Here is an 18,327-nt window from a genome sequence, read left to right as displayed (position 1 = left end):
ATCCTCAAAGCATTGAGAGAGCCGGAACTGAAGAGACTGAGGCCAGGGAAATACCTTCTCCTGGTAGAGAGGCACCTGGAGTGATGGAAAGGTTACATGAGATTCAGTTTGCATAAAGATCTGCTTGACTCAGCAAACTTGTTTCATGAAAACAGAAATGGACTGCAAAGTGCCCTTGGGTAAACTGAGGCACAGGGATCACTAAGAGAGTATGTGGAAGGAAGGACTTTACCAAGACTTGTCTTTGTTTCTTTCTTACCGAAAGATCCCCTCATTTTTGTAGAAGGAGGAAAAGAGTCACACTTCTCTTATCCTTCACGTAGGTCCTAGAGAAGAATCCTGAAGGCAGTCTAGACCCATCCATCAAGGCAGAAAGTGGGAAGACTCATTTTACTGTAGCATTTCAGTTACAAAGATTTTGGCTAGCTACATGGTAACCCCCAAACATAAAACATTGTTGCTGGTCTTAGCTAGCTGCAAAATGAGAGATATAGATTAATTTTTAAAGGACTCTAGAGTGCTTTCCTCTTAGCAAGAAAAAGGTTTCTGCTAAATTGGGGGAAAACTGCTTCCTTGGAGCACACTATCAGATGGAAGGTGTAGGAGGAGGGGAGATGGGTGTCCCCAGGGCAGACTGCTTTGTGACCAATTTTATGATGTATTACTTTATAGGAATCGTCACTTAAAAAATGCATATATGTGTGGTCATTAATAAAACCACCAGGAGTTCAAAAACATTTTCTCAGTGGGTGTGAGATTATAAAAATACTTGTGGGGAAAGTACTTAATGCTGGAAGATATAGGCTCATGCATCTAAAATTTAGAAATAACTGTACTATAGTATTTGAGGTGAAAACACAATTAAAATTGTTACCATTAGGTGTGTGATTAGAGATTGGGAATTTGGGGTAAACTCATTATTCTAGGGAATGGGAGAGGGAAGAGGTTGCTAATTGGAATAAGGAGGCTTATTTAGGGGAGACCTTTCTTATTATTATAAATGAGATAAAATAATAAAATTGATTATCCCACATTGGTAATGCTCAGTTGTTCTAAGTAGTGCAGGAAATATAAAACAAGAAGAAAGTATGGTTTACAGTTACAAAGGGATATAACTCAGGTTACCCGTATATTTGAAACAGCCAATTCTGTATCTTGCAGTTATCTTTGATATGGTTTGGTGAAGCTATGCCACCTTTTAGAAAAACAATTAACAAGGCAGATTATCTAAGGAAGAAAACCATTTTAAGCATTGTCTTTTCTTCAGGCATTTCAAAAACAGTTTAAAAATAACATGCGTGGCCCTCCCTGGTGGCGCAGCGGGTTAAAGCACAACACTGAGAATCTAAAGCCGCTTCTGCATGAGTTCGATTCCCGCCTGCCCCGGAGGTGACCACATGGCGTGGCAGACCTCTCCTGACCCGCCCGCTGCTCCCCTCAGCAGTGTACTTGGTTGATCTGACTGTTCTGCTCCCCACTCTGTCTTTGGTGAAGCCTCTCGCCGCCCCTGAGCCTCTGGCCTGTACCCGAGTTCTGTATGCACAAATAAATAAATCTTTAAAAAAATAACATGCGTGATTTTTTTTTTTAAGATTTATTTATTTGTGCATACAGAACTGGGGTACAGGCCAGAGGTGATGAGAGGATTCTCCAGAGACAGAGTGGGGAGCAGAACAGTCAGATCATGGAAGTAGACTGCTGGGGTGGGGTGGGGGAGCAGCAGGCGGGTCAGGAGAGGTCTGCTGCACCATGTGGGTCACCTCTGGGGCAGGCGGGAATCGAACTCATGCGGAAGGGGCTTTAGCTTCTTAGAGCTGTGCTGTAACCCACTACACCACTAGGGAGGACCACATGTGTGATATTTTAATTAAAAGTATAAATATTCTTGGAGAAAAGTACAAAAAAGGATGGAAAAAGTAAGCCATAATCCAAACAAAGAAATACTTTGTCACCATTCACTGTATTGACTTCTAGCTTTCTCTGCATGTGCACAACAGCTATTCACTCATTTGAGAGTATGCTATAAATAGATTGCTTAAATATACTTTAAAAACCATTTTCTAACTGAGAAAACATCTTACAATAACCAGCTTATTTTCTCTGTGTTGGGGCCTGTGGCAGATTTGTAAAGCATAAGCCTGGACTTTGCCTTTTGCAGCTTATGTAATCCCTTTTTCTGAGAAAAATAGTATTTTTAACAACTACATTTTGATCACAAAAGGGTTTTTACTTTTTTTTTTTTTTTGAGCTTGTTTTTTTGAGCTTGGAGCAAAGTGAGAGGCTTTGGTCATCTCCTGCCAATTTACAGTGAGAAACTCAAATCCATATGAAATGAGAAAAATTCAATTTGGAAAATGGGGAAATTAATTCGTCTGGGGCTTTTTCCCCTACCCACAGAGTTGGGCAGTGATGAGACTTTACTGTACAAGGCTCAATCACTTGACTGTCTTCTGGGAAGACCTTCCAGCTTCCACAGAATCACATGTCAGTGACGGAGCTGCACCTCTCCCAATGGCCTGGGTTCAAGCTTCCCAGTTCTGCAAATCGATTACTAGCCTTTACTGCAGAACCACTTGAGTCTCAAGACCCACTTTGAGGGTCTCCCTGGTGGCACGAGGGATTAAAACGCAGCATTATGAAACCATCTGGCCAATTTGGCACAAGTTCGATCCCCAGCCAGGGAGCTGACCCACATGGCACTGCAAAGCTTTCCTATCTGCCCCCTGCTCCCATCAGCAGTGGATTTCAGTAGATCTGCCTGTTCTGCTCCCCACTCTGTCTCTGGTGAATTCTCTTCTCCCCACATCTCTGACCTACACCCCAGCTCTTGTGTGCATAAATAAGTAACATGAATCTTAAAAAAAAAAAAAAAAAAAGAACCACGTTGACACTCAGCTTTTGAGTCTCAAAAAGTTTGAGTCAAAAAACTTTTTCTGTAAAGGGCCAGTCAGTCACACAAACGTTGCTGTGCACATAACAGGGTAATGGATAGACAAGGCAAATTCCAGTGAAATTTGATTTACAAAAACAGGCCCTGGGCTGGATTTGCCCCCATGGCCCATACTCTAGATTGAAATATACTTAAAGCAAAAATACCCAATGAGACATGAATAAATAAATGTATGAATCATTACTTATCTGGACACTGGTTCATTCTAGGATGATGAAGTCACCTGTGGGCACTTTCACTGGGATGTCATTGGGATGTTGGTTTCATGGGATCCTGTGTAGAAGGCAGCGGGTCAGAGGGCTCTTCCACTACAGAACCTTTGACTAACAGCCAAGTTTCTTTTCTGTCTCTCTGTTCATTAAAATCTTCAAACACTCATGCTGGTTAAGTTTAAAGAGGGTAGTTTTCCTTGGGAAAACAAACAAACAAAAAACAAAAAAAAACCCCTGAACTCCAAATATGTCATTGAATACGTGTGTGATAGTGAGAAAGTCACTTATTTTCTCTAAGCATAAGTATTTTTACCTAGAGACATCTGTTCAAACCATGGTTTCTGGAATGCTGGTGTTCTTAGAGTTGAGCTGAGCTGTTCTGCTGCTGAAATGTAGTGACTGTGTTCTTCAACTTCAGAGGAAGCCAAGACATGGAAGATAATTTCCATTCTTGTATATTTTTTCTTTACTTTTTGACTTGCTGGTACCAGTTGATTGTGCACTTATCACACTGAGACTCCTCCCCTGCTTAGCCATCATGACATTAGCAGGAACCCAGGGACCCCAGTCCTGTTCATGGTTTAATTACTCAGCTCTCTTAACCTCTTTCTCTACATTTTCATGTCTGTTAGTCTGAGTCCTCTACTTGGCCTAGTTTAGGTAGGCTCCTGCTCTTCCTGTTGAACTTGATCCCTTGCACCTTCTAGCCAACCAGGAGAGGAATCTATGCTTTTGCTTCAGGCCACACTCTGTTCCCTCTCCACCCAATCCAGCTTTGCTACTCCACCATAGCGGTCCACAGGCTTGGCTAATAGTCAGACATTGCCTGCCCCAGAGCTTACAATTAGTTGCTTTGTAATTTAAAAATGTCAGTAGTTCACACCATTCCTCAGAAGGCACCATGAACCCTGGCAGCCCCTAACCTAAACAAGTAGGACAACTGCTAATCTATATCACGGAGCTAAAAACACTAAAACACTTGATGTGTCTATGTCACTGAGCTAGTATGCGGATCAAATGGGATCCATTTGGAAGTTATGAAGAGCTACACAAACCCTTGAAATTATTACTGTCAATCACTTAACGATGAGCACATAGTGGGTACCTACGCTGGACCATAAAGATGAATGACATGATTGAGACACTCAGAAGTTAAATAGAACCCTAGTTTTTAGTGTTACTGAAATGGTGCTGCTCCTTGGCCTGTTTCAGCAAAATCCTCTCCCAGATTTGCACAGTGCAATTTCAGTACAGAAGCAAAACAACTGAAATAGAGGATTTGGAATACATAGCTCTCTAATTAGATCACCTTCTATCTCCCATCCTCTCTTTCTACCTGTCTCCCTTCCTTCCTTCGTCTTAAAACAATCATTTGCACATGCAACCAGGCAAACAAAAGAGGTATTTAGGGGCAGAGAACAGGAGATTAAAGTGTATGTGAGTCATTTTTCTAGAGGCTCTTGGATGATGGGGTATTTAACTCAATCACCTGTGACTCCCTAGACCTTTCATACAGTCTCATTCTTTTCAGTGATGCTCACTGGGACGTAGGTCATGATTTAATTTGAGAACTCTACCACAGAGCACTGCTGGGCACAGGAAAGGCACACAAAATGCGGTTCTGAGCTTGCATAATAGGAACCATTCTGGGACAAAAACATATTGCAAGACCCTCCATTGGCACTGGAGTTGGTAATTAGCCAGCCAGGCTTGTCACTTGAAAGCAGTTTGCTGCTTAATCAACACTCCTTGCAGTCTTCTCTTTGGATCACATCCCCAGTTGCTGTCCTTTCTTCCTGGGATCCTCCTTCTCTGAAAGATGAAGATGAAACACAGAGCAAAGCCCATACATGTCTAGGTGGTGATATTATAACTTTCAAAAAGTAAAACTATGAATGGAAGGTCTCAAAACAAATCACAGGGTTTATTTAAGTGGGCTAGTTGGGGAGGGCATAGGAGAAGGTTAGAGTATCTGGGAGTAGGTAAAGAAGAGGATTTTTGGGCTAGTCTCAGAGAAGGGTTCTCTGGTATAACCTGGGTGATTCTGATTATAAAGGGCTGGATTTCACATACAGCCCTCACAAGGTGTTGGGAATGTGGTGGTGCTACTTGGCAGCTCTGTGCTGGAATTGTGGAACCCACAATGGGCCTGCATAGAGGTATTTCTCCTCTTTTGTAGAGTACTATAAGCCAGTGTGATTGGCACAGATCAACTTCACGCATATGGATACCTGGTGGCAGGAAGAGAAATGCAATAAATTCTGGTAGGAACCTCATAATGTACATTCTGGAGATGTCTCATTTTAAGTCAAAGAGAAAAAGAATAGCAGATGCTACTTGTTTGGGAAAACTGTGGGACATCTTAGGGCTTCCAGAGACAGCCGAGAACACATTAGGGTGGGCTGAATTGGAGGTTCTACAGCAGCAACTGATGCTCAGTGGGAAACATATCTACAATATGTAAGGTTCAAGGTCAAATCTATTTCTTCCCAAATAGAGAAGGTGGGTCTAATACAGCTTCAGAAGAAGCTTTTTTGCTTTAGGCCACCAGGTTAAATTCCTTCCTCTACCTGTTAACTCTGGTTTTTTCCCTGCCAATGCCATTCATAAGGAGTTAACACTGATAGGTAGTCAAGGACAATTCAAAGTAAGACCAAAAACAAAGGAAAGCGTGCCTTTAATCCAGATGTCTTCTCTCCCGCCTTTAAAATTTCCTCCTTTTGCTTTATCTAGCAGTTTTAAAGACAAAGGAGAAAACAACCAAGTTGGGGGTTGTGAAAATTGTCAATACACATGAAGAAATGCAGGACTTGCCATCTCGTGAGGGAGGGGTGATGTCTGACAACAAAGACAGAAAGGTGAGACTTCTGGAGGAAAAATATGTTAAAAGGAGAATGAGCCAAGGTGAGAAGGATGGTTAGGCTGGTCTCTCTCTACCATGTTCGAGAGCAGCTATGAATGATATCATGAGGGACTGGGCTGGCAGGCCTGACACTTGTCTACAGAGAGCTAAGCTGTTGTTTTTATTTTATTGGCTTTATTTGAGACAAAATTGATGGATCATTTCTTTGGCTTGTCTGTGTGTGATCTGTTATGTCTTTGCTCAAGAGAGAGACAGTCAAGACATTCAACAAACAGCATTCTCCTGGGGGAGAATACGTCTCAAAGTCAATGGCACATAATTTTACAGGCAAAGATAAATGATGAGTGAATCCAGCCAGTGAAGATCCCCAGATGGAGAAGGCATAAAGGCTCAAAGACGAGGAGCCCACGTTCTGATTGAGGGGAGGCCACAGATTAGGCTCCCCAGCTTAGAGTACGTGGAGAGCTTGTCCACATCTCTTCACTCTTCATGCTGACAACTGATTCTTGATTTAGATGAAATGATAGGTAAGTGTTCCTTCAAACTCCATTTCCCCACTACATTTTTATTCTATAAAGCTATCATCCTCTGGTTATAGTAGCAAAGTCTAGCACATCCTCATACTCTCCTATGGTAATCCAGAAAGATTCCAAAGAGAAGGATTTCTGCCCAGTGCTGTAATTGATCTGCTCTTCTAGGAACTGCAGTTGGAGGTAATTTAAAGGAGGGCAGAGGTAACTACTCTCTTGACAAAGGGTTGTGTCTGTGGCCAAGGCTGTTCTTCACTCCATTCCTCATGCATTGCTCTTGGTGAGTCCCTCACTCCTGAGCTTCATTTTTAAAATTTGAAAATCAAAAGACTCCTTCAGCCTTCAAGATCTTAACTTTATTAAGGCTCTTCCCCTCTCTGGTGACACAGACATTGCAGGCAGCTGTGCTGTTGAGGGTACTGACTAGGCGTCATGATTCCTGCAGAAACCTGTTTGGGCAAGGACACATTTCCTGGGAAAAGGGAGTATGGGGCAGAAGGTCAGCACATCAGAAGAAACGAGAACAAAGAACTTATTAGCAATCGGAAGACACAGTTAGGGTGTAGGGGTGTAGACCACACTGTGTCTGGTCAGAAAGTCAGGCCCTCTAGGGCATGCTGGTGTGAATCACCAGGGAGCCGGATGGAGGGGTGACATGGTGGAGAAGGTAGTTTGAATGTATGAAAGGGAATGACTCTATTTAAGAGGCCACTCACCTATTAGGAAAACCAACAGGATTGAGGGGGAGGGGCCGGCATTGAGGACACACTCCTCGTGACTCACACAAGCAGAACTGACGATGCTTAGGAAAGAGCCTAATCAAAATTCAGGATTCCAAAGAGCTCATCTTTATCTTGATTTTAATTTTAATTAGAAATAGCAGGGTTTGGAAAGGCAGAAACACAATAAAGGTTTTTGTTTTTCATGGATCCAGAAAACATCTCTAGAGTTGTAGGCCAGTAAATCACCAAAGCCTATACTTTTCCATATGTCAAATATATTGAATATTTAATTAGAGTGCTTCTTATTGAATTTAAGATACTATGATAACAAGATATACAAGATATACATGTAGCTTTCAGTTATTCTATACCGAGCTGTGGTAAGATGGAGTCCTATCTTGGAGATGTTAATAAACATATTAACCCCCACACACATATACACACACTTATATTACACATGTTCACGCATACACATATATGATGAAACATATTAACTCTCTTTACTGAAAACTATGTCTGACATTTTAGTCTAACTTTACACCTAGATACTAATATATCTGAGGATTTCAGCTCTAATATATACTTATCAGATATAAAATAAAAATTTGTTGACCTTCAACACATATTCAAATACTTGGATGTAAATACCTGACCCCAAGTTGGTAAAACTAGGTAGGGGAGGGGCACCCTTGTGATCTTAGAAGCAGGAGAGCTGCATGCTAGGGGTATGGTTAGCAAATAAAAGAGCCTGGCTAATAATCTCCTTGGTACAGTAATGGTTTTCTCAAGGTAACATACTTAACTGAGAAAAACTAACTGACTCAATAAATTGTGAGAGCACCTACTTATTTGTAAGAATCAATTCTCACAACAATGGTAGTAGTTCTATTATTGCTTCCATTATGCAGACAACGAATGTGAAGTCTTTGGACAAGTATCTTGTTTAATTCATGTGGCTCTTAAGGGGAGGGGCTGGGATTTCAAATGCTGGTGCTGGAATTATGGAACATGCACTTTTAATCACTGCACCCATAATAACAAACAATATTGCCTTTCAGGAAACTAAGACACATAAACTAGCCATGATATTTAATGTGTTTTAACAGGTGTACGAAATGCTATGGAGATCAGAAGATGAAGCAATTAAGCTCAGGGCTCTTACATATTAATAAGAAAACTGAGTTACATTTAAAGAATGACTCATCTCCTCTCTCTTTTAAGAAGGGACCCATCTTATTGCTTTATAACTTCAGTCCATGGGCATTCTGGATACTATGGTTTGCTTCTTTGTGGACTGAACAGCAATTCTGGATCTCAAACACCAAGTTCACCAGATCATAGCTAATCAACATAATGTGAAGATGATTTTTAGTTTAAGAAAATTTCAAACACACATGAAGATAGAAAGAATGGCACAACCACCCCCAGAGAACCCCTTACTTATCACTAGCTATTTACCAGCATTCTGCCAGTCTTCCTTTGTCTATATCTGCCTCTTTCTCCCCTACCTCCCACCCCTTTGGGGGGAGCATTTGAAAGCAAACTCAGACACCAAATAACATCAATAAATGATTCAGTATAACTATCTAATAGATTGAGTCTTCAAAATAATCAAGTACCATTATCCCACCCAATGAAACTAATTATAATTATAAATATTGATCCAATACCCAGTCTGGCTCTAATTTTTCTTGATTAGTAAACATGCTTTTAAGAGAAGGGCTTTTACCATAGAAGTGAAGCACTGAGCAAAGGGAGATAGGCAGCAGGCAAGACAGGGGAAGATGTTGATGGTTCACGGATAACAGGGTGGCAGGAGAACTCCAGGGACTACACTACCATAAGACAAATAATTAATTAATAACAAAAATAAGTAGCAGAAGGAATTTTACTTCTTTTACAGAGAATAGCAGTGGGCAGTTTTCTCAGTTCTATTCTGGCACATGTACAGACATAAAATCTTCGTGAGGAGCCATTAGGGAGTCAGGAAAGAAAATGAACACATAGCTCACCCATTGAGTATGACTTTATTTATAATATTAAAATCACAAAGTAGGTTGAACACAAATACTGACCACAAGGGAATGAGGTAGCACATGCTATTGAGACATTGCTGCAAAAATCCACAGAGGGAGGGAAATTACATCAGTTTGTACAGGAAGCCTGAGTGGGCAAATCTTCAAGCTGTTTCCCTCTTTCTCTTTGACCAAAGTAAGTTGTTCCAATTACATATCTCCAAAACCTGCTCAGCACTACCACACAGTTACGTGCTTAATGCTTCTTAGCCTCTTCAAAGCCAGTCCAGCCTTCAAGGTAGCTCTCATGTTCGGCTTTCAGATTTGTCTTTGATTTTGGAAAAGCAAATATGAAAACATGGAAAAATTGGGTTGTTTTCTTCTGAGGTAAAATGATGTATAATATTTATAAAACATGTATTTTACATAATTTTGTCAGTTTTAAGCTTTGATTATGTTTAATATGAATATACATATTATTATGTAATCACATACTATATAATGAGTATTATCTAAAATATTATATTTTTATGGGACTATATTCCTGGGGACATCTCTACATGCTGTTTTGTCATGTTATGGGAAAGCTTATTTTATTCCACTAGTCATAATTATTATTTTCTCAGTATTGATTGGCCACCTGCTAAATGGTAAATATATACCAAAGGTATGTTGGTAAATAAGATACAATCCATCTTCATGGTGGGAGAAAGGCAGGCCAATGATAAACAGCTGCTGTGAGCTATTCTTGGAACCACAGTGGAAGAACAAATAACTATTGGTCCTTGGAAAAATAAGATGGGGGGGGCTCTCCCTGGTGTCACAAGTTAGGACGCAGCAAGTTCGATCCCTGCCCTGGCCCCGGAGGTGACCCACAGTAGACCTTTCCTGACCCGCCCACCGCTCCCATCAGCAGTGTACTTAGTCAATTTGCCTGTTCTGCCCCCGACCCTGTCTCTGGTGAACCCTCACACTGCCCCTGCACCTCTGGCCTGTACCTGAAATTCTGTATGCATAAGTAAATAAATCTTTAAAAAAATAAAAAAAAATAAGATGATGGATTGACTTTGTAGAAGGGGAAGAAAGCATCATTAGCACTCTAGATAAAAGGAATTGAGTTAGTCAATTAAAGCATGCTACATGCCAGAGGGTAAAGGTAGAACAGAAAGCAGGTAGAACTGTTTGGAATGGGTTATGATTTTTTAATTAGAAAAATGGGGGACAAGGACAGCCCAGTGCCTTGTGTGCATTTCATTTTAGATCTCCAAATGAAATTTCTAGGAACTGTATTAAAATGTAAAGGCCATTAAGGAAATAGAACCCAAGACAGAACCTCCTGCAATCTCATTAGCTTCATCTTGGGAAGAGTAGCTTTGTGTGGTTTGGGAGGGGTTAAGATGGCAAACCAGAAGCTAGACTTGACCAGAAGTCGAGGAGTTCAGCTAGACTGGACCCCAAGACCAGGAAGAAGGATGATTGTGACTTGCATAGATTTGCTTTCCTTTCAGTTTACTCTGGAACTAGAAAAGTACTAGTATAATAACACACAGTAGGTCAAGAATACAAGTAAGTGGGTGTGGGTTTCTGTTGCTTCCCTTTTCCACTTGTTAGGGTTGCCAAAGTTTGATCTTGGCAGTTAGGAATCAATCAGAGGTTGGCCCCTGTTCTATCTTTTACTTTGTTAGCAGCCAGCTTAGCAACCACAAATCTATCCCATTAAGTTATAAGAATATTCTTATTTATTTATGTTTGAGGAAAAGAACTGGGTTGCAGGCCAGAGGTGGGGGGCTGAGAGGATTTACCAGAGTGGGGAGCACAGCAGGTAGAATGACTGAAATAAACTGCTGAGGGGTGCAGCGGGCAAGACAGGAGAGGTCTGCAGCATCCTGTGGTCACCCCCCTGATTGGGATCCAACTAAGCCATTGTAGTGATAGTGCTGAGCCACCATAAAGGCTCTATAAGCCTATTTTTATGGTAACACAGTTACAGGCTTCTTCTGGGTTCCATTTCTGTAATTTGGTTCTATACAAAAGTCAAGTGTAGTAAGTTGTGCAGCGACTTAAGACCAAATCATGCACCATTTTGGTAGGGATAAAAAGGTGTATGTGTGTGTGTGTGTGTTTAAGAGATTTTCTTGAAACAGAAATGTTTAAGAGCTTCTGGAAACAGAACGGTTATTTCTCTCTGAAATATATCAGACATACATGCACACACACACAGACTGTATTTCTTCTCTAGCTGGATATTCACATTGGTTTGTATGTTCTACTCCTTGGTATGTGGACTAAAGGAATCTTGGCATGAGAAAGGGTACAGCTCATTCTCCGTGTCCTATAGAAGGACTACTTGGGGTAGAAGCGGGGGTGGTTAGAACAAAGTCAATAGGCCCTGAGAATTCAAGAATAGCTAGTAGGAAGAACTGTGTGGGGGACAGTGATTACTATAGTAGTGAGAACTGGGGGAGATGAAAGTGGCACAGGTAAAGGAAATGAAACTTCTACATGAGAACATGCATACTCAGAGAGCTGACAGTCATTCATCATGAGGTCTTTTCGATGTTGCAATGATGACTTATGGAACATTCTGGGCTATTCTTTAAATATAGCCTGGAGTTCATTGGTGGGACTTTTACAAAATCCAAGGCTGCCTTGTGATTAGGAACATTTTCTTTTGCAAACAGCAGAAACAGACTAACAACAAACCACCATCATCATAAAGCTTATTTGGGGTGAAAACGTCAGGCGTATCTTACTTCATACTAATACCATGCTTTATGCTAATACTGTGCTCTAGAAAGCACAGCTGCATCTGATTCCTCTAAAGCCTTGTTTTGAACTTCAGGTGTCAGGCAGCATTTCTAGATCTTGCAGTCACTGCTTCCTTGTACCACAGTGTTCTGAAGTGTAAAAGGGAGCACTTTGTAAAATTAGCTGACACACGGTGGGAGGGGCTGAAAGCCACGCTTTCAATTCTCACAACTTTATGAGACAACACTGATGTAAGTATATGGTTTGTGTAAGAAAATGTTTGGAAATATATTCACTTTGACTCTATTTTACAGATTCTTAATAAAGGACCAGATTCTTCTGAAGAGTGTGGGATGACTGAGAACTACAGGCTGGGTGGTTTTGCTTTTTTCTGTGGAGCTCACCTGCTCCATTCTTTCAGGTTTTTCTAGTTTGTCAGTCTGCACTCTTTATTACCCTGGCTGATGGGGAACATTTTAACTTATAGTAGCATAAACTAGCTTGAACACTCTGTTGGGAAAGTAACAAGATCCAGTGAACATAATGAAAGGAGGAATCTTAATGATTCAGAAGGGCGAGGACCAGGGGTGTAATTAGACAGGTCAGGGCTTAGGAGGGTGGAGCAAAAATGGTTTCTCTGACGAGTGGGTGCGATCACCATTTCCTCTGAAGAGGACAGTGCCTGCACCGTGACTTTTACTGACACCAAAGCAGCCCAGATCTACATTTGTCTTTAAAATCACTTGGCTTCCTTCACAAAAGTTAACCGCCCTCTACCTTATGTTTGAAGTGGCTCTTCCCAGAAATTGCTGCAGGATATGCACACAGCTGCTATGCCAGCTGCAGAGAGGTGGCCCTTTCAATGTGTAGACAATTTTTCACTATTTCCCCAACAGTCCAAGTCTTTCAGTTTCCATTCAAGTCTACATTTTGGGCACATGTTAATGATAAGGTAATGGTGGGGTTGGGGATGAGGAAATGAAAGTCTGATGTTGCTGTCACTGCCTGAAGGTCAGAGTTCTGAGAAACTCATGAGTAATGAGGTATAATCCCATAAAATTAGGATTGTTTCTGCTGTGTTGGTTGTTATGGAAGCATAAGAAGGTATTGCTGATGCTTCTTGGCTGGTAAATCTGAGATAAGAATATTTGGCTTTTATGTTCATCTGGAGCATAGAACATACTGTAAAAATATATGGCGTTTCAATAATTAAGTTGTTTAATTTGATCATCAGCTACTATTTGCCTCCGGTGTATACCAGACTCAAAATGTATAGAGAACTCCTTGATAAGCCTTTATTTTGGTATCAACTGAATAATCATCTTGACCTGAACCCTTCTCTGAAGTTTGTTAAAGGAGTGTTTGAATAAAACTATATGGAGGCAGACCATTACATTTATACAATAATGATAGTGTATATGTCAGATTAATTAGGGCAAGCAGAAAGATGATACATGCAATAATATGGAGCCTTTACTTCAATTAATTTTTATGACTACATGATTATTTTAATGAATGCAACAGTGTATTTGTGAATATAAAATATCTCTTCATTGAAAATAATCCAGAAATAAGGGGAAAATTAGGTAAGAAATAAGTCAATCATGTTTCATATTTAGGGAAAATCATTATTAATAAAAGTTGGCAGTTGAGAGCAAATATGATGTATATACTATGTCCCACTGAATATTATGTCATAATGATTTTTCATGTTATTAAAACCCTTTGTAATATTTAATGGCTTCATAACATATGATCCTATAAATATCCCAGACATTTTAGTCATCATGTATGATGTTGCCAACTTGCAATCATATTAAAAATGTTGTGATAATTAGTTTTGTGCATAAATATTGCCTCTAAATCAGATGTTTTTATGTGTTTCTCAGGCAATGAATTAATGAACCAAAGGCTTGCATACTCATTTTAAAGGCTTTTGATACTTGCTGCCAATTACTTTGAAGAACAACTGCATTATAGAAACTCAAGAAAATGATTTTCTCCAATTGCCAACTGCATAATATCAAATACTACCAACTCCAAAAACTGCTAAGCTGATAGGTCAAAAATTATATCACTTTAATTTTCACCTCATGATTAGTGAAACTTCTGTTTTCTACCTGCAGTTCTTTAGTGGATTGCTTGGTCATTTCTCTCTTCTAAACAAAATGTTTTCTTATGGACGTTTACTAAATCATATTTCATAATATTCTTTTGTCATGCATGTTCTTGGTCATTTAAAATTACAGGTTATTTTCAACTTTGATAGGAAGAGAAAGTCCACATTTTGGTGGTCAAATATATTTATTTCTTTTGTGGCCCTTTACAATTCTATTTGAAATTATTTTTCAAGTCTACAATTGAATGGATTTTAGTATAATCATAAAGTTGTGCAATTACCACCCCATCTAGCTGAGGAACATTTTATCATCCCGAAAAACAATTTTGTAGTCTTCCTTTTTTCCTTTCCCTCTCATCTTCTGTTTCTACAAATGTGTCTATCATGAACATTTCATATAAATGCAACCCCTCACCTCAATAGATAGCCTTTTGCAATTGGGTTTTTTTCACTTGGCATTATGTTTTCAAGGTTCCCGAGGTTAAAAATAAGCTTTTGCCCTTTCTGATCATTTGGGTTTGCTATGTCCTTTGTCTTTTTTGAGAAGCCACAGGAAATCTGCTTGACTGTAATACACCTAAGCTGTTGACACCAGTCAACTGGCTAATAGCTTCTACTACTTCATAGATGAGAGCATTAAACACTATTTTGTAAAGGGAAAGCACTACTATAGTAAAGAAGTATCTTTTATTGCCTGAGTTTGAGAGATTAAGAATAGATTTTGAGAATTCCCTGAACGCTTCCCCTACATCTATGGAAATAACTTGATGACTCTTCGTACTTGACATTCTTGTGATAAAGGGCCGGAATAACTTTACTATGGTTAAGCAATTTTTTCATTCTTGTGGCATAAGCCATATCCATTTGACTTGTTGACACATTCCGTTATCATGCATTATTGAATTTATTTGCATCTACTGTTTTTTGCTATTTTGTGTTGGCACCTGGATATTACACATGGTGTTTGGCTCAGGAGCAGAGGCCTTGGTGTCAGAGGCTGAGGAAAGTGCAGGAAGAGAAGAGAACCACTAGGACAATGAAGAGCTTTGTTGTGGCCCTGCACTTCTGCCATGTCGCAGAGTATCCTGTGCTTTATGTGGGATTAGTCCCCCAAGAGGATGGGAATGAGTTGATTGTGATTTTCAAAACCTAGTGTTTGGCTTTCTTTTCCAGAAGTCTAAGAAAGTCTTCACACTGGTAGAAGAATAATGACAGAGTCAGGGGAAGCAGTGGGGACTGACAGGCAGCTCAGCTTGGCCTCAGTTCTTTTCTGCAGGTTGGTCCAGTGCTGAGGAACGTTTCCATCTGCCTTTACCTTTCCTTTCCCTCTCCTCTTATTCTCCTTCTTTTTCATCAAAGCAGTGAGTTACGGAAGTGTGATCTGAAATGGGGTCTCTGTTAATCTTCTAGCTCTTGTATCTCATTCCAGCTCTGAGAAGGAGGAGAGCACCTTATTTTGTGAAGCATAGCAACTGTGCTCCCCATTCCCATCTGACCCTCACTAAGTTCATGCCGACAGTTTTCCGAATGTTGGGAAGAGGAACAGAACCAGAACAACATTCTGTTCAGTGTGTACAGTGTGACACACTATAAAGACAGTGGACTAGAATGAAGGGGTCATTTCTTGGTCCCCACCATATGGGGTGCTATGTTGTGCCAATAGCATAGATGAAAGATCATTGAGCCTCTTTGTTAGTCCCTGGCCACCTCACAAAATGGCACAATCCAGCAAAAATATTATTTAGTAGCAAAATATATTTTAATGGAAAAATCATTTTAAGTAACTGAATAAAAACGCCTACGAGGGACTTTCCAATTGACAGCAGAGTATGTACATTTCGTGAGAGTGGAGCAGCATCTGTTTAATATATTTTTATATGGAAAATACAGGCGTATTTAAGAATGGAAACATGTAAGAGAGTACGTCACAAAGGATAACAAAATATAACACAAAATAAGAAAGGGAAACCCCAAATAACAAGTTTTACTAAACAAAACAAGACCCAGCACCATGTTGGAATTTCTTTGTGTCAGTTCCAGATGCCCAGATGACCAGGAAGAGATGATCCTGCTTTGAGGAGAGCTGGTTGGTCACGCACTGGTTAAAAGCCAGTCCTCCTTTTCCTGGAACAGAAAGCAAAGACATTCAACAGAAAAGACTGAACGGAGGAGGTGACAGCTCGGTGGAGGCTGAATAAAACAGGATGGGAAGTTTCAGACTGCAGATGTGTGCATTGCTTGAACGGATGAAGTTCCTGTCTTGGAAAAGTGTGCAGGCTACGGAGCACAGCAGTTAGCTTGTGAAAAAATGGGGGAATCAGCAGCCCTGAATTTTAGTCCTGGCTCTGTCACTAGTGTAGACACTAGTCTACCTCTCATCCGTAGATCTTCTCATCTGCAGAATGAAGGGTTTGGACTTTGCAAATCTGAAGGTCTCTTACAGCACTAAGGACCTATGGTTTCTAATTATGGCATTTGCTTACACCCATTTTTCTGAAGATGCACATGGAGCTCAGAAGAAACACAACTATTTTTAAAGGATTAAACTATCTGGGAATAACAGCAGGTCAGTCTTACTCATCAGTAGAGCAGGTTACCGGTGGAAGGACTTTAACGGACATCCCCAGGAAGTTCTGCACTAGCTCTGGCTGATGCTCAGAATTTGCTCCATCTGCCAACAAGCATTGATTTTTATGCTGCTATTAAGTATGAGAGACACAATCTTTAGGGTACTCAATTCCATGGGAGAAAAGGAAATAGACAATTATTTATAAACATTTATCATTATGACTTCTTAGAAAAGCTTTCTCTTCCACCCATTTCAGGGACTTATACTCTGCTTTTCTTCCTTCTGGGAATTTGCCAGCCTGGTCTCAAGGTAAAGGTCTTGACAAACGAGGGTTCATGCTTGTATACATAACCCAACCTAGGATGGCAGCTGACTGGTGCCTAGTAGGTCCTTGAATCAAACAGTACTACTGAGTTCTTCTCCTGGAGTTTTAAGCTGGGCAGCACATTTTTGTAGCATAATATGTAAAATGTGGGAGCATTAAGCTGTTCTGTCCTCCTGTGAACTCAACAGCTGAGAACAGGCACTCTGCAGCCAGAAAGGATGGAGCAGATGTGAGAGTAAGGGTGTGAGATGAGAGGTTCTGGCGACTTTCAAGTCCTCAGTCTCATTTTCTTGATGCTCAGCCATTATATATCTCTGGATTCCATACAGGGGTCTTCTAGTGTGATAACAAATTCTCTTCTCTGCTTTAGCTACTTAGAATTGAATTGAGAGAGTCTAAAATGTGTCTCTTAGAGAAATAGGTCACAGTGAAGGAGGAGGCATCTCCTTTGTCTCCTGGATAGAAAGATGTTCTTTTCTAGGATGTGGGATATGACTTTATGTTTCATGTTCCATAATAATTTTTGATTCCCTTATAAAGTTTTACATAAAAATCTAGATTTCTTCTCATTATTATAGGCAATTCCCCCCCCCCCACACATACACATAATCTAATGACTGCCCTTCCCTGGGAGTAGTTATGTTAGTGGACCATACCACCTTGGTTTTCTTTACTTCTCTGGAAGATGACAGAGCAGAAATATGAAGTTTCAAATTTCCTACTCCTTTTGTTGCCATCATTCTTCTTTTGATCATTATTTTCTCTTTCTTTCTTCCCCCCACCACCCAAGAAATTGATTAATTTGTTCTTCCTTTTCTTAAATTCTTTCAATTCTACTCTCAGGTCAAACTGTCGCCTTTAACTTTGGAAGTTTCTATATATACCTGTACAGCTCAAATTTGCTTTCTGGGGTTCAATTTTTACTTTATTTTTCTTCTGCACAGATGACACATACTGAGTTGGTGTGAGGTAATTCATTGGCACAAGGCAGATTTTTTTTTTCAGCAATGAAGCTTATATTTAAATAGATATTTGTCTCTGCAAGTTGACTCTGATATTCCAGTCAAAATGAAAATAAAAAAAGAGGAAATGTTTTCACCTAACTGAATTTCCTATGTTAAAAATGAATATGGAAATATTCATTTTTTTCAATGATTCTCATAGATAGAAATACATTATAAATTTAAGTGATAATCCAATGATATATATTGAAGACTTAAAATAGATCTGACTAATATCACAGCACTGCAATATTTGTGAGGACAATGTTTAAA

The 18,327-nt window shown here is 40.0% G+C and overlaps 1 protein-coding gene across 1 annotated transcript in view; it reads right to left on the bottom strand.

Moving 5' to 3' along the window:
- Positions 1 to 16,000: 16,000 nt before the first annotated feature.
- SVEP1 (sushi, von Willebrand factor type A, EGF and pentraxin domain containing 1) overlaps positions 16,001 to 18,327 on the bottom strand; it is a 146,495-nt gene continuing 144,168 nt past the window's right edge. The window contains exon 48 of the mRNA XM_004677442.2: positions 16,001 to 16,283. Within this exon, the coding sequence (XP_004677499.1) occupies positions 16,262 to 16,283 (22 nt within the window). The 3' untranslated portion in view covers positions 16,001 to 16,261. The remainder of the gene's footprint in view (positions 16,284 to 18,327) is intronic.

This window comes from Condylura cristata, unplaced genomic scaffold (genome assembly GCF_000260355.1).
Source record: "Condylura cristata isolate star-nosed mole 26May11 unplaced genomic scaffold, ConCri1.0 scaffold00006, whole genome shotgun sequence".
NCBI classification, from domain to species: Eukaryota; Metazoa; Chordata; class Mammalia; order Eulipotyphla; family Talpidae; genus Condylura; species Condylura cristata.
Note: the sequence above shows the minus strand (reverse complement) of the source record. Positions and strands in the feature narration are given on the sequence as shown.